General features: G+C 31.6%; 1 protein-coding gene across 1 annotated transcript in view; it reads right to left on the bottom strand.

The window, feature by feature from the left end:
- LOC118185816 (calcineurin subunit B type 2) overlaps window positions 1–14971 on the bottom strand; it is a 47216-nt gene that overhangs the window by 14884 nt on the left and 17361 nt on the right. The window contains exons 2-5 of the mRNA XM_035355733.2: window positions 12807–12846; window positions 12499–12675; window positions 5520–5579; window positions 1695–1879 (exon numbers count right to left, since the gene is read on the bottom strand). Coding sequence (XP_035211624.2) covers window positions 1695–1879; window positions 5520–5579; window positions 12499–12675; window positions 12807–12846 — 462 coding nt within the window. The remainder of the gene's footprint in view (window positions 1–1694; window positions 1880–5519; window positions 5580–12498; window positions 12676–12806; window positions 12847–14971) is intronic.

Here is a 14971-nt window from a genome sequence, read left to right as displayed (position 1 = left end):
ATCTTCCACAGGGGGTCTTAGGTGACTTACTTAATTCAATATTATGCAGTGCTTTGGCTTGTATAGCTGCCAGAAGTGGCTATAATACTTACTGATTTGTAACCTTTTTCGTGCCATAAGTTCTTAATAAAATAAACTTTTGTTCTGAATTCATAATCATTTGTTTTTATCTCCTCATGCACTACATATGTGTTAAGTTTCATGATAGTAGTTTGTCTCCTTCTGGGTGCATATGTATTTTTGCAACAGAGTGTATAATGGCATTGATAAATCTATATTTCACACTTCAATATTTTTCTTTAATCAGCTCCGAGAACCTTGAGTATAAGACAAATCAATAATCACCATCAACAACTATCATTTCTCTTTGATGAACATAATGACATATATTCTTTCGTCACTGAGCACTTTCACAAAAGGATAAAATCATTGATGGTCAAATTAAGATTTATTGTATCATCTGAAATTTACATGAAAACTGGGAAAAAAAAGACTGTATATGTTACAATATAGAAAACAGTAAAATTTCTTCAGTAGCAAAACTTGATTCATTCTTAATAACAAATTAATTACTTCATACAATGATTTTTTAAACTTCTGTTTTCTGGGGTTTTCATTTTCTTAATAATGCATTTTCTAATCTCAGCTTTGTCTCATACTCAAATGACTTTAAATTTGATGAAGATAAATATTTTAAAATACAAATCACTATTTGGTATATTGCTTAGGAAGTGAAAAATAAGAAAACTTCCAATTCGTTTTTGGTTTAATTTGATTTTATTTCTCGACAGAAGGGGAGTTAAATTTGTTAACAGAAGTGGGGTAAGGACAAGAGATGACCCAATTTAATACAAAAGATTTCCTTTAAAAAATAATTTTAACATGGCATAAAGTAAGTTATTCCTAACAGCAATTCAAGTCTTTTATATGATGGTTTTTGTTTACTTCAATTTTTCTGTGCTTCTCTCTCTTTTTTTAACAGTGCTTAATTGGGTCATATATTTTTATTTTTCCAGATGATTAACTTTTTACAAACCAAATCATTGCTTAATATATTGTTAACTATATAAAAAGAAAATATGCTGCAATACTTTTGTCTGCAACTTGATTTTACCTATCAGCTGTGAACATATTTTAATGCATCTTGATAAACACAGTACAAAGTCCGTAATCCGGACTCATCGGGACTTCGGCGATTCCGGATTAGGGTTTTTACCAGATTATAAATCATCAATTTCAATCTTGTAAGATGGCATGCATAAATTATACAATTAAAAATATTAAACCGTAATTTATGAAATAAAGAGCAATTATGATATAAAGGGTATAAAAATTAAAAAAAAAAAAAAAAAAAAAAAAAAAAAAAAAAAAAAAAGACACTCCTTTCAATGTAAGTTGTTTAAGTTGCTTCATTTTTTGTGTTAATACTTTCTCTTTAATTCTATAAACAAACATAATTTCTTGTTCAGTTACAAAGTTCCACCTATTGGAAGCGGTATTTTAAATTAAGTTTGTGGCTTTGAGGTCCGGATTATAGATCATTCCAGATAATGGACGTCCGGATTACAGACTTTATACTGTATAATTGATTTCATTAATTTCTAAAAAATAATTTCAGTTTGATAAAATCATTCCTAAGAGTTATTACATAGCTATGCAAGACACTGTATATAAAAATTATATGATTAACTTACTGCACAAAATTCTTGGAATGAAATTTTTCCATCTTCATCCTTATCAGCAAACAAGATAGTTTTGTCAACAATCTGTTGTAGTTGAACATCTTTCAAATTACTACCAACCATCATTTTCAGAACTTGAAACAGTTCACTGTTAGATATGTAGCCATCGTTATCCATATCGTAAATGCGAAAAGCAACTATAATGAAAAAAAGGAAACCATTTTAATACCCACAGTTTGTAATGCATTAAAATAAGGACAAGAAGACAAACTTACAATACATTATCAAAGTTGATTTTCTAAAGCTCTGTTTATTAGTCCCTTTATTGAAAATGTTTCTTGCATATTTCCATACATAAAAATTATATTACACAAAAAGACACGGACCCCCAAAAAAACTTATAATTAAATACTAGGGCATGACATGAATTCTTTAAAATAATTATAATTGTAATATCCAGATTAAGTACCTATTAATTACATTTGGTTCAGATTAATTTAAAGAAGATATAATTCTAATAATAAAATTTTTCATTACTTATATTTCAAAAGGTATAGTAAAATCTCAAATTCACAATGTTTTCAATTTAACACTTGGCTGCACCAGTACAGCCCCAAACACAATAATCCAACAGTAAATTATCTCTGATTATGCAATGGACTTCCTCAACGTTTCTAAAAATTAGGTGTACTGATGAGACATACAAACACACAGGCAAACTCCCAAATCATATTAAAACACTATTTTCCGCAAATCTAATATTTTATACTTTTTGAGTAGAAAAATATTTCTTTTTTAAAAGCTTTCAAGAGAAATACATGTGGTAGTGGTGCACTTATGTGAGTAAAAACATAATCAGACTTGTACCTCAGAACAATGCAAAGCTAAAAGGATTAAGATCATGTTTGCTTTTTATTCTGTGCTTAAACTTTATTGTTTCAAATGAGAAATTCTGTTGAAAATGGACTTAAATAAAAAGAAGAAAATAATTCTAGGTAGGGAAAAAATGATTTATTTATTTATAATTATTTTGTCATATGCAGATAAAAACCTACTACATTCTCAAACTTCTACCGTAAAAATATACTTTCCTTAAATGACTCTTGAAAGTATAATCGAAATGACTGACATTAAAGAAACTAAGGCACATTAAAGAAAAGCTCTATGGAGAAAACAGAAATCCGTAAAGACATTGCTGCGGACAGATCTCAAAGAAACTCTTGATTTTAACAATGAAAAGCCAGCAATCTGCCAATAACTTACTGAATTAAAAAGTTGTGAATCTCACTTAAATCTGCAAATTGAAAGGTGTCCAGCTTGCAATTTAAAGAAAGAGCTTAAAGAATATGTCACAAAGGATAATGCTTCCTGTTAAATTTTCTATGGGATGAAACTAGTTTATTCTTAATTGCTCCTAGTTTCAGAAATTTAATATGTTTATGCTGACTCCGTCAAAAAACTGAAAGAATGGTTTATTTTCTAACTGTACTGATGGCACTGAAAAGTTTTCAATATTTGCATTAAGAAAATTCACAGAGCAACATTTCTTAAAAAAAATGAAGGTTTTACCAATACCTTTCAAAGCTAAGGCATGAATGACCTCTAATTTGTTTTAGAAGTGTGAAAAAACTTACATGAAATGTACTAAGAAAAAACAGAAATGTTTTAAATGAAATCATTCAGATATTACAGCTATTGGAAAAATGTGAAAATGGTATCTCTATCATAAAACTAATGAATTACTGCTAACCTATGTTGCTGAAGAGGAAAGCTTTTAAGAGGGCAAGATAGGGTGGCAAGCCCCATTTTTAAATTTCAAATCCCATTATCCCAACATCCCAACAACTAGAAAGCAACTCCCCATTTTTAAATATAATTAAACTCTTATTGAAAACACATTGTTAACATTAGAATAATTTGAAAGAATGGCAGCAGCCTAAAATTTAATGTTTCAGAAGCTGTTGGCATAAACAAGCTGCCAAGTTCTCAGCAAGTCAAAAATTAAAATACACAGAGTGATTTGATGTATCTATTGCAGCTGAGAACATGATTTGTATTGGGAACTAGTGGAATATTTTCCCAAAGATAAAAAAATTGCAGTTCAAAATTGAACTAAGCCTCAAACTGTTGAAGAAATTTATTATGAAAAGCCAAATGTATGTAGAACCAACTGATTTACATTTTCTGTATACATGTGGCAACAATTTTGCAAATAGGCTTTTTTTTTGGGGGGGGGGAGCACAGTAAAAACTTGACTATCAAGAAAACTCAGAAAATGCTAAATGCTGGATATATGAAAATTTCGGATTGTTGAAAACATAAAAGATGCAGTTTATGGTAGAAAAGCCAAATGAATGGAAAATATTTCAATCTAAAATTATAAAAAGAATCACTTCATTACCAAAAGCCTATTTTTAAAATTATGCAGATTTTGAAAAAAAAAAAAAAAAAAAAAAACTGCATTTCAGATATAAAAACTGACAGATTTTCATAAGGATATAAAACATCTTAACCAGTTAAAAAAAAATCCCATGAATTATGAAAGCTGGCAAAGTTCCCACCAAACTTGTGTCAACCCTACCAGCAGAAGTTTGAAGGAACAGACCAGTCTTTATTAATTAGGTCAGTGGTTCTCAGCCCTTTTTGACCCCATGCACCCTTTTCACCACTGCTAGAGGATCATTCCGCGAGCCTTTCCAAAACTCATAAAATAGATCACATTTGTTTAGATTATTTTTTAGTAAAATATAAGAAAAAAATATAAAAATGTTGAAAATATCAAAGTAGTTTTTTATATTCATTAACTAAACTTAATACTTAACTAAATACTAACAGGTAAATAAAAGGTTGAACCTATCTGACCTCAAACTATGGAATTCCTCTCGGCTGAAACTCCTGAGAGTTAGATAATCATAACATTAGTTACGGATATAGGCCCCCAAAATTTTTTTTAAAAAAGGGAAGCCTGAGAATTTTTCACAATGCATTACCATTGTTTGTCAATTTTCAAATAAAGCCATAAATTGTGCCTATCAACACAAGTTTTGTTGAAGCCTGGATCCTGTAACTTTGATAATACTTCACTGAATGCTGTTCCATAGAAGTCATATCTAATAATTTTTTTTTTTTTTTTTTTTTTTCAGAATGTGAGGGAAAGATAAAAAAAGAACTTCTTTACAAAAACTAAACTGGTTTATCAAGATAATCTGATTTGCATAAAGCAACATGGCAAAGATATTATGATTGTTTGCAATGTCACTCTTATCCGTTATTTATGCTAAATTATGCTATTTGGTTGTTGAAAATGGGAAAAAATAAAAATTGGAAAGATGTATCTGAGAAATGACTAGTTCTAAGGATAATTCTGGGAATAATATGTTGGGTACAATGACAGGAAGTAGAAACATCTTTTGAAAGATTCATGTAAGTGCATTCACATTTTAGATGATATAAGGAGGATTCCTGGCAGTAGTCCTATATGTGCTTTATAACGGCTTTACAAGTCTCTCATTTGCATTATTTTTTGTTTAAAAAAATTCGCAAACTCAAAAATTTTTCCAGTTAGTTCAATGCTGGATAGATTGGCTTTGATTGCAAAATTTTTGTTATGAGCTTAAAACACAAAAAATCTGGAACATTGGCAGCTACAAATAAAAGCTCTCCTTCTTTTATAATATATCATGTTTAAAAGATGGTTTTTCAATTTGATAACCTGAATTTAACAATAAGTTTCAATTGACCCTAAATACTATTAGTAAATTGGCATTTCACAATAATTCAAAGTACTGTATGTGAAAATTTCAAAACAAAAACTTAAATAACATATTTTATACATACATCTCAGTTTGGATTCCTTATCTCCTTTAACACTAAACTGCGACACTCCTTGAATAAACTCTAAATAGCAGAAAGAAAAATATTAAAATGCATAATAAAGCACTAAATATAATTAAAACTGTGCACAGGAATTTTACAAGAATATTTCTCAAGCATTAAGAATCAAAGATAAAAATCCTAAAAATAAAATTCAGATTTATTTTTATTACACTGAATGATGTTCACAGCAAATACTGTTTCATGCTTTTGAATAAAAACATTGTAAAAAATGCTTCTTTATTGTTTTGTAAAATTTTGGCTCCTACAGAATTAGAACACTGTATTTGCTTAAGTGAATTTTACCCCTTTTTCCTAAATTTTATCACCTGTAAATCAAGAGGGGGAAATTATGTAGTGCATACTATTTATGAATACAGGAAAGAACATGAGAAATTGAAAAACATATACTGCATTTTCCACTAATTTTATCATATGAAAATCAAAAGGGAAAGTTATATGAATAACTTAAATTCTGAAAGATATGGTTACAGTAAAAATAGAGTAAATTAATAGTAAGTATACTCTGATAAAATGCCAGTAACTATCACAATACTATTTACTTGATAGAAACCTACATTCCAATAAGAATACATAACAACATTAACATTATAATACCTAATAAGATAATTTTATTATCCAGTAACTTGACACTGATCTGCTCTTATTGTTGTCCACTGCTACTCCCTAAACTCAAATCACTCAATGCTACCAGAACTTCTGTCTGTGTTGTCTGAACTCGAAAGTCTTCACCTTTGTCACCATTCAATCTGTCTTTCCACATACAGCCAAAAGTCATTAATCCGGACCTTAAAGCTACAAACTTTCTGTGCATGCGCGTAATACCTTTACGTGTGCACATGCGCATAATACGTTTACGCATGCACATGCGCATAATACGTTTACGCATGCGCGTTTAATGTCTAACGGACGGTATAAACTAAGCTAAAATTATCTAATTATCTATTTCAGTTAATGTTGCAGATTGCATTGTTCCTTAATCTTCGAATTGTTCAAGTCGTTGTGCTCACACTTAATTGAAGATGTCATTACTACCTGAAGGTTCTGAGCTGTTAAACCATGACAACTGGGATCGATGGAAAGTCGACATGAAAATGCTGTTACTGGATAGAAATTGTTGGAGCTTTATAGAAGACAAAGAAGAAGAATTAGATAAAAGTGCAACAAGGCGTGAAAAGCAGGAGTTCACACTGAGAGAGAACAGAGCCTTCACTACATTATATTACGGAATTAAAACTGAGTTCAGGCTGCTGATACAAGAATGTTCAAGTGGTAAGGAAGCATGGGAGGTTCTACAGAAGCAATTCGAACCCAAAACAAGAGCAAGGATAATTCAGTTACTGGATGAATAAATTTTTTAGTATTAGATATACGCCAAATGAAGAAATAGGATTATTCATCGCGAGGATAAGAATGACTGCAAAGAAGTTCGCTGAAGCTGGTCACAACTTGGCAGATCTTTTTAAAGGATTTCAGGCAATAAGGAGATTACCTCCGGAATACTTCGCCATTGTACAGTTGATCTATAGGTGGAAGGACGAAGATTTTACGCTGGAAAGAATTGCTGAAGAGCTGGTAAGGGAACAAAGCCGACTTCGCCAGGTAAATGCCGATTTAGAAGACAGCAAGGTAAGCATGTTTAATACTATTGATTCAAATGTAGGGAAAGATAGAGTTGAAAATAAAACTAAATCTAAGAAAAAGATGGGGAATATGAGAATAGGACCTTGTTTCAGATGTCATAAATTTGGTCACTTAATCGCTCAATGTAAAGAAAAAGTAAGTAAAAATCAGAAGTTTAAAATAGACGATAAAAATGGACAGTTTAAAGATAAAGAATTAATGTTAGTAGAAAATTATGTAACAACTACAGATAAAGGAGGTAACGCAGATAAATTTAATTGGGTCGTAGATACTGCAGCTATAACTCATTTCCGTAATAATAGAAATTTAATGACAAATTTCGAAGAAATAAACGATATACGTATGTCTTTAGCTGTAGGAAATTGTGAAAGTAAAGTACTAGGAAAGGGTACTGTCAAATTTGCAGTAAAAGTAGGCAATCGAATAAAATTGGATTGAGTTAGATAATGTGTTGTATAATCCAAATCTAAGAAGAAATTTATTATCGGGAGCAAGGTTAGAAAAGGCAGGTGCTCATTTTGTGATTTCAAAAGGGAAGATGTGGATATACTTTAATAATTGGGATAGACTATGCTACGCTAAACGATATGATGGACTTTATCATGTAAAACCATTTAGATATGCAACAAATAAAAGAGAAGCTGGTTACGGTACAGAAATTGGAAAGTTAAATAAAGTAGACGATGCAATGCTATGGCATCGGAGATTTAGCCAGTAAATTTTGATTATATTAAGAAAACTAGTAAGAATCAAAGCGTGAAAAGGTTACCAGAAATTGGAAAACCAATGGAGAGGTGCGAACCATGTATTATTGCTAAATCTAGTAGAATAACTTTTAAAACTGTTCCGAAAAGATCGGATAAACCATTGCAGTTGGTTTATTTAGACGTTTGTGCCCCACTACCAGTTCCATCTAAGGGTGGGAGTAAATATTTTCTTGCTATTGTAGAAGACTATACTAGATTAGTAACAGTGTATTGTATGAAAAATAAAAATGAATCATTCTACAACTTTAAGAATTATCATAGGCAAATGGAAAGACTGATGAATAGAAAATTAATAAGTATACACACCGATAACGGTGGGGAGTTCTGTAACAGGCAATTCAAAGGGTACCTAGCCGAAAATGGAATTAGTATTGAACGCACAAACGCGTACACCCCAGATGAGAACGGTGCGTGTGAACGTTTTAACCGAACGGCATTAGATGCAGTTAAAGCTATGCTTAATGATGGTAAAATGGGAAAAGAATGGTGGGCAGAAGCTCTTGGCTGTTTCATACATATGTGAAACAGAGTATGTCATAAAAGCAACCGAAACCCTTATGAAATGTTCCTAAATAGAAAACCCAGTGTTGTTTATTTTAAAATATTTGGTTATAAAGCCTATGTTGGCATGCCAAAACAGATTAGAAATAAATTTCAAATGAGGTGCAAAGAAGGAATCATGATAGGATATGCGAAAGAAATGAGGGGTTATAAGATATGGCTGCCAGAACAACGCAGATTAATAGAAACCTGTAATGTGAAGTTCGATGAAAAACTGTATGCAGCAAATGGCATCCTGGAACAGAAATCAAAACCTAAATTTAAAAGACTAGAGGAATCTGAGCTATTACCAGAATCAGATGAAGAACAGGAAATTTCTAGAGAAGAAATAAAGTTGTCAGATGACAAATCTACTCTGAAAGAAGTATCAGACTTAAACTGGCAAAGAAAAGCAGTTAAAAGGCCAGATGGAACACGTACAGACATATATTATTATGTAGAGGGAACAGACACCCATTTTAGATCCTATAATGATATTGAAAAGTATTGTGAGGCAAGAAATATTAAATTTGAAAAAAGATAAGTTCGATTTTAGTGGAAAAAACGAATGCTCGGGGAAGGTTAATTTTGTAGAACAGGAGACTAGCTCCGTGTCTGAAGAGGCAAATTCCGTAGAAATTGTTATCCCACAAAATTTTAAAGAAGCACGATAATCAGTAAATGCCAAAGAATGGGATAAGGCAATGAAAGAAGAAATTGACACAATGAAGAAAAGAAAGGTTTGGGAATTAGTCGAAAAGCCAGAAAATAAAACTATGATAGGAAACAAATGGGTCTATACGCTAAAAAGAAATGAAAAGATTCAAGTGGTTAGATACAAAGCACGTTTCAGGCAGAAAAGAGGTGAAGATTTTGATGACGTTTACAGTCCTGTAGTAAATTTTTCAATCATAAGAATACTTTTCCCTATCCTGGTATGTTTATATGGATGGACTAATTGTCAGTTAGATGTAAAGAACGCATATTTATATGCAAACCTAAATGAGAAAATATATATGACCCAACCAGAGGGATTTATCGAAGAGGAAAATAAAGTGTGTTTATTACACAAGGCCATTTACGGTCTACATCAAAGCGCCCGTGAAAGGTTTTGTGAATTTGAAAGTACTTTAGAAAATCTACATTTTAAGAAAATACAATGGTGTAATTGTGTTTATAAGAGTTCAAATGTAATTCTCTTGTTATATGTAGATGATATTGTGATTTTTAGTAAAGATCAATATAGTATAGATAAAGTAATTTCACAGCTGAGTAAGTTTTTTGATCTTAAAGTATTAGGCAAAATTAAAACGTTACTTGGAATTGAATTCTTAGAGAATGAGAATGGGGTTTTTATACATCAAAAATATATCGACGAAATTTTTGAAAAATTTAAACATTTCCAGATACCAATAACTTTACTTCCCATAGCTAAAGGCACTATTCTTACAAAATTAGATTGTCCATCTACAAGTGCAGAAATTGCGGAAATGCATACATTACCCTTTAGAAATCTGTTAGGATGTTTAGTTTTTGTAGCCAGCAGGACAAGGCCTGACATTACATATGCAGTGAATATCTTATCACAATTTCAGGAGAATCCTGGAATTAGGCATTGGGAAGCATTGTTGAAATTGCTTGGTTATCTCAATAGTACTAAATTATATAAGTTAAACTTATCGAAGATTAAACATCTAAATTTATATTGTTATTCAGATGCTGATTATGCAAGTAATAGAGATGACCGCGTGTCCATGGGAGGATTTATATTATATTTAGATGAAGTACCGGTAATCTGGAAAACTGTTAAACAAAAGTGTGTAAGTTTATCAACCATGGAAGCGGAGTATATCGCCTTATCTGAAGCAGCGAAGGAATTAATGTGGACGAAAAATGTCTTACAAGATGAAATTTTAAATTTTAATTTCAGAGAGTGTAAACTTTTTTGTGATAACAAGTCTGCCATTTATTTTTCTAGATCGCCAATAGAAAATCGCCGAACTAAGCACATAGACATATAATATCACTTTGTTAGAAGACTAGTAAATGATGGAGTGTTTGACCTTGAATTTATCACCAGTAAATTAAATACTGCCGACTTATTTACAAAAGCAGCGACTGCTGTTAATTTAAGGAAGTTTTGTTTAGATGTTTTCAGTGTTTAAAGACAATAAGTGTTTTCGTATAATAGAATTGAACTATGAACTTCTGTAATTCTGTGTAAGTTTTGTTTTTGTCTTTGCATGAGGAAAAGAGGGCTGTTTGTTGGCTTTAAGTTTTCCTCATGCAAATTTTGATCAGAGGTCAATCCGCAGTAAGCTAACGTGGTTGCCGCTGATTGGCCGATGACGTCAAGATAGGCGGGTTGGCCGAGTATTATGTATATGTACGCCGGTATCAGCGAATGTCTTGTGTTATTATGAGTTAGCATAATGCTAGTTTGCTTTCAATCAAATGATTTTAAATGTAAAGGCTACAGTGTTAGCTTATTTTATTTTAATTTACGGAATAAAGCATGAATTTTATTTAGATTAGTCTTAGTTTTATTTAAGGGAAGCAAAATATGCTTTGCCTTTATCTACACTCCCAACATTTTTTACATTTTTTTACAAACTAAATCGTCAGAAAAAATTAAAAAATAAACATTTATGTAAATTTTCTATAGCAGTGAAAGTATAAGTACCTACATAATAAGCACGTTTGACACTTGTATGACACTTGATAAAATAAATATGGCCAGGGCACATTGCTTTTTTGCTTTCACTTAGAATAGCAAGGATTGTATAGAATAATTCTAAAAAATAGTCTTGAATGTTCTATTTCTAAAACACCTAAGTCACCTTTTTCTACAGATCTGCTGCTAGCTCAATACAGAATACTGTAATTCAATCAGAAGTATCATAACTGAAAATTAAAAATTTTTCTAAATGAATTCTAGCCCATACAAATGAAACTCAATTTATTTCCTAATGACAATACAAGACTTCACAAATCTAAATATTTCTACTTCACAGGTTAATCACAAATCTTGTGCTAGTGCTAAAGTATCCTTACAAATTTGTTTTCATTAGGTTACATTATGTTATTTAATTACGGCAAAGCCTCGAGGGCTATCTGCCTAAGGGGAGGGATGCCTTCGTGGAAGACTTACTAAGAGAAACTGGCTCATACACACATTACACATGGGGAAAACCACAAAAAAAAAAAAAAAAAAAAACGCATGCAGCCAGCCCGTTCGCGGGATTCGAACCTCGGACCAAACTACCAGTGTTCAGCAACTTTACAGCTCGGCCGCTAGTGGGGCCTTTTGTTTTCATTAGGAGAAAACTGTCATTAATCATTCTCTATATTTTGTGACATTAAGATAGGAAAAAATAGTGTACTGTTTTTGTTATACCGAAATCTCAGCATTTAAAAAATTGCATAAAATCTCCTCAAAAACAAATATGGACTAAATTTACATTATAAGTTTTGTTATGATAAATATTAATAAAATTGTTATATTAAAAATTATTAATGAATGATAAATAGAAATTACTACAAAATTACTGATAAGGGACTAGAGGATGAAACAGCATTATTTTCAGCAGAGAACAAAATGAATTAGGACATTACTCAAGTATGAAGGAAGAAATCTCCCCTCCCCCATTGCTTAAAATATTTTTCTTATTGTTTTCTTCTTTGTAGGGTTCTAATAAAAATGTAACATGTTTATTTTTAAAAGCACCACATAACAAAATTTGCTAGAGTTTGAAATCCTACTTTATTTCTTTCATTTCTTAAAGTGGAATCCTGTGCGAACTTATGAATCCCTTATGACATATTTAGTCATGTGATCTTTCTTAGACACATTCTTAGTATATATGACTAAATATCTAAAAAACATTCTAAAAAAGACATGGCAACTGGCAACCAAGTTACAGGTATTTAAAACCCTATCCAGTTTTAAATTATAGATTCCCATTACTTACCTTTGAAATCAACTTCTCCATTGCCATCGGTATCAAATATATCAATTACACGCTGTACCAATGGATTCTGTTGCAATTCTGGTAAAGACATAAATTCATCAACACTGAGAGATCCAGAATTATCCAAATCCAGTTTGCGAAACCTCTTTCCCAGACGTTTGATTTCATCTGGGTCAACTATCAATATATTAAATATGAATTGTAATACTTATCATTAAAATTAAGAAATTAGTATAAACAGAGCTAATAAGGAGACATTATATGAAATGAAGGAATAAAAACTTTTATGATGCATAAAGAATACTCACAGGTTGAACACATTTCCATCGGAAGAGAAGTTTCATTTCCCTACAAGAAAATTACATAGTGTTGAGAAACTGATATACAATGAAGACAATTTATACTTCATTCATTTCATAACATAAAATTAAAGCATTATCTTTTAAGCTTCACAAACATATTTTTTTACAACTTTTTAGGTTTAAAAAAAGTTTTTTTTCTTGTATTGCAAATTAATAAAAAAGAAACCATAAACTGGCGAAAACTTTGGTAAAATTGGCTCATTTAATCATCGAGCTTTCACAGATTTGGGATTATTTCTGCACAACCCACATATTTGATTTTAATGAGTCTCCCGCCACAGCAAATATCATCTGTAAAAAGAGTTTTTTAGGCACGTTTAATCATATTTTATTTAAAAAATTTTGTGTAGCCATGTCCTTTAGTCATGCCATGCTTCGCATTAACTTGACGTACAAGTTCAATCTTTGGATGCCGCATGATCTGACTTAAGCAGATAAGGACAGACGTGTTACACTAATCTGCTCGAATATCAATGCTAGGATAAAATTCTAGACTAGATCATCACTTGTGATGAAAAGTGGATTTACTTTAACAGCAAAGGCAGAAAAAGGGGGCCTTGGTCTGCACCCAGTAAACCCTTCGGCAGTGTCGCAAAGTGCAATTTGACTAACAAAAAGATGATGCTTTGTACCTGGTGGGACTACCATGGTATTATCCACAAAGAGTATCTGGGAAAAGGGAAAACTCTTCACAGTAAGGTTTACAGCGACATGCTAGTCCATGTTGATGCTGCTATCAAAGAAAAACGTCAAACTGAGTTGGGAGCACAAAAAAGCAATGTTCCATTAAGATAATGCAAGATCACATGTGCCAGCATTCACCCACTGGACTCTGTATGGACTCTAATGGGATCTTTTGCCACACCCACCATATAGCCCCAACATTGCTTCTTTGAACTTCTACCTTTTTTCACACCTGCAGCTACATCTTGCTGGTGCTATTTTCCATTCTGCACAGGACATCCGAAATGAGGTTGGTCTATTTTTGGACTCATGGCCACCAAGTTTCTGAGCCGAAGGCTTTGAAAAACTACCAAAATATTGGCAGAAAATCATGGACCAAAATGTTGGCAGCAAGTCATAGATTTAAGTGGTAATTACTATCCACACTAAAGGTACTGCTTTCATGTTTTCCCCCTTACATTTTTTGGCATTTTTGAACATTTTTTTGGCGGAAAACTTTCATTACAACCAGATATACACTTTACTTTAAATTACATCATTTACAGTACGAAGTCCGAGACTCATCGGGACTTAAGTGATTCTGCAATTTTCCAGATTTTAGATCACCACTTGTCTAATAAGATGACATGCAGATTTATAAAATTAAAAAATAAGTATAAAAAGATGGCATGCAGATTTATAAAATTAAAAATCTGAATTAATTTAGGAAATAATAAAGGCATTTATGACCATTAATTTTTAAAAAACTCTCAAGCTTTGTTTAACTTTTCTTTCTTTGTAATTTGCTTAAAATGCTTTATTTTCTGTGCTAATACTTTCTCTTTAATTTCATAGATAAATACAATTTCTCATTCAGCTACAAAGTTCTAAATACACTGTTGAGATTTCCAATTAAACTGTCAATCAAAATTTTTTGAACAACATACCTGTCACTCTCTTCATTATCTGCAAAGATTTTTTCTGGATTTGGAACCATACTACAAATTTTGTTGTTCATCAGTTGACTGATTATCAGAGAACTATCATTGCAAAGGACTACTTCTGTTATATCACCTTCATTTATAATGACTTCTCCACATTTCCACACAGATTCCATAATTGGAAAATTTTGCTTTTTGTTTGGGATACCCAAAAACATCAAATTCACGACCAGAACCGCCCGAAAACGGCCGGGATTGTAATCTTGTTTTCTTCCCTCTCCCTAAGGTATGCAGTAGCAGGTGCAGTTTCCTCAAATGCATTGTGTCAGTTTACTACAGACAGCTTGTCCTAAGAGGTTTCTTATCTTTTGCTTGTTCGTGACATTTTGTTGTTGATTCTTTTGTGGTACAGTGTGCTTTTAAGCTTAAAACAGCAATAAAATTGGAGTTTAAAAATTTAAGGATTACATTTATTTTTAATCACTTTATTCCTTCCTATAAAAATAA

This window comes from Stegodyphus dumicola, chromosome 10, assembly GCF_044657685.1.
Source record: "Stegodyphus dumicola isolate Sdum_Otavi_A_Nest chromosome 10, ASM4465768v1".
Taxonomy (NCBI): domain Eukaryota; kingdom Metazoa; phylum Arthropoda; class Arachnida; order Araneae; family Eresidae; genus Stegodyphus; species Stegodyphus dumicola.
The sequence above is the reverse complement of the archived record's forward strand: the minus strand, read 5'-3'. Positions and strand labels throughout refer to the sequence as shown.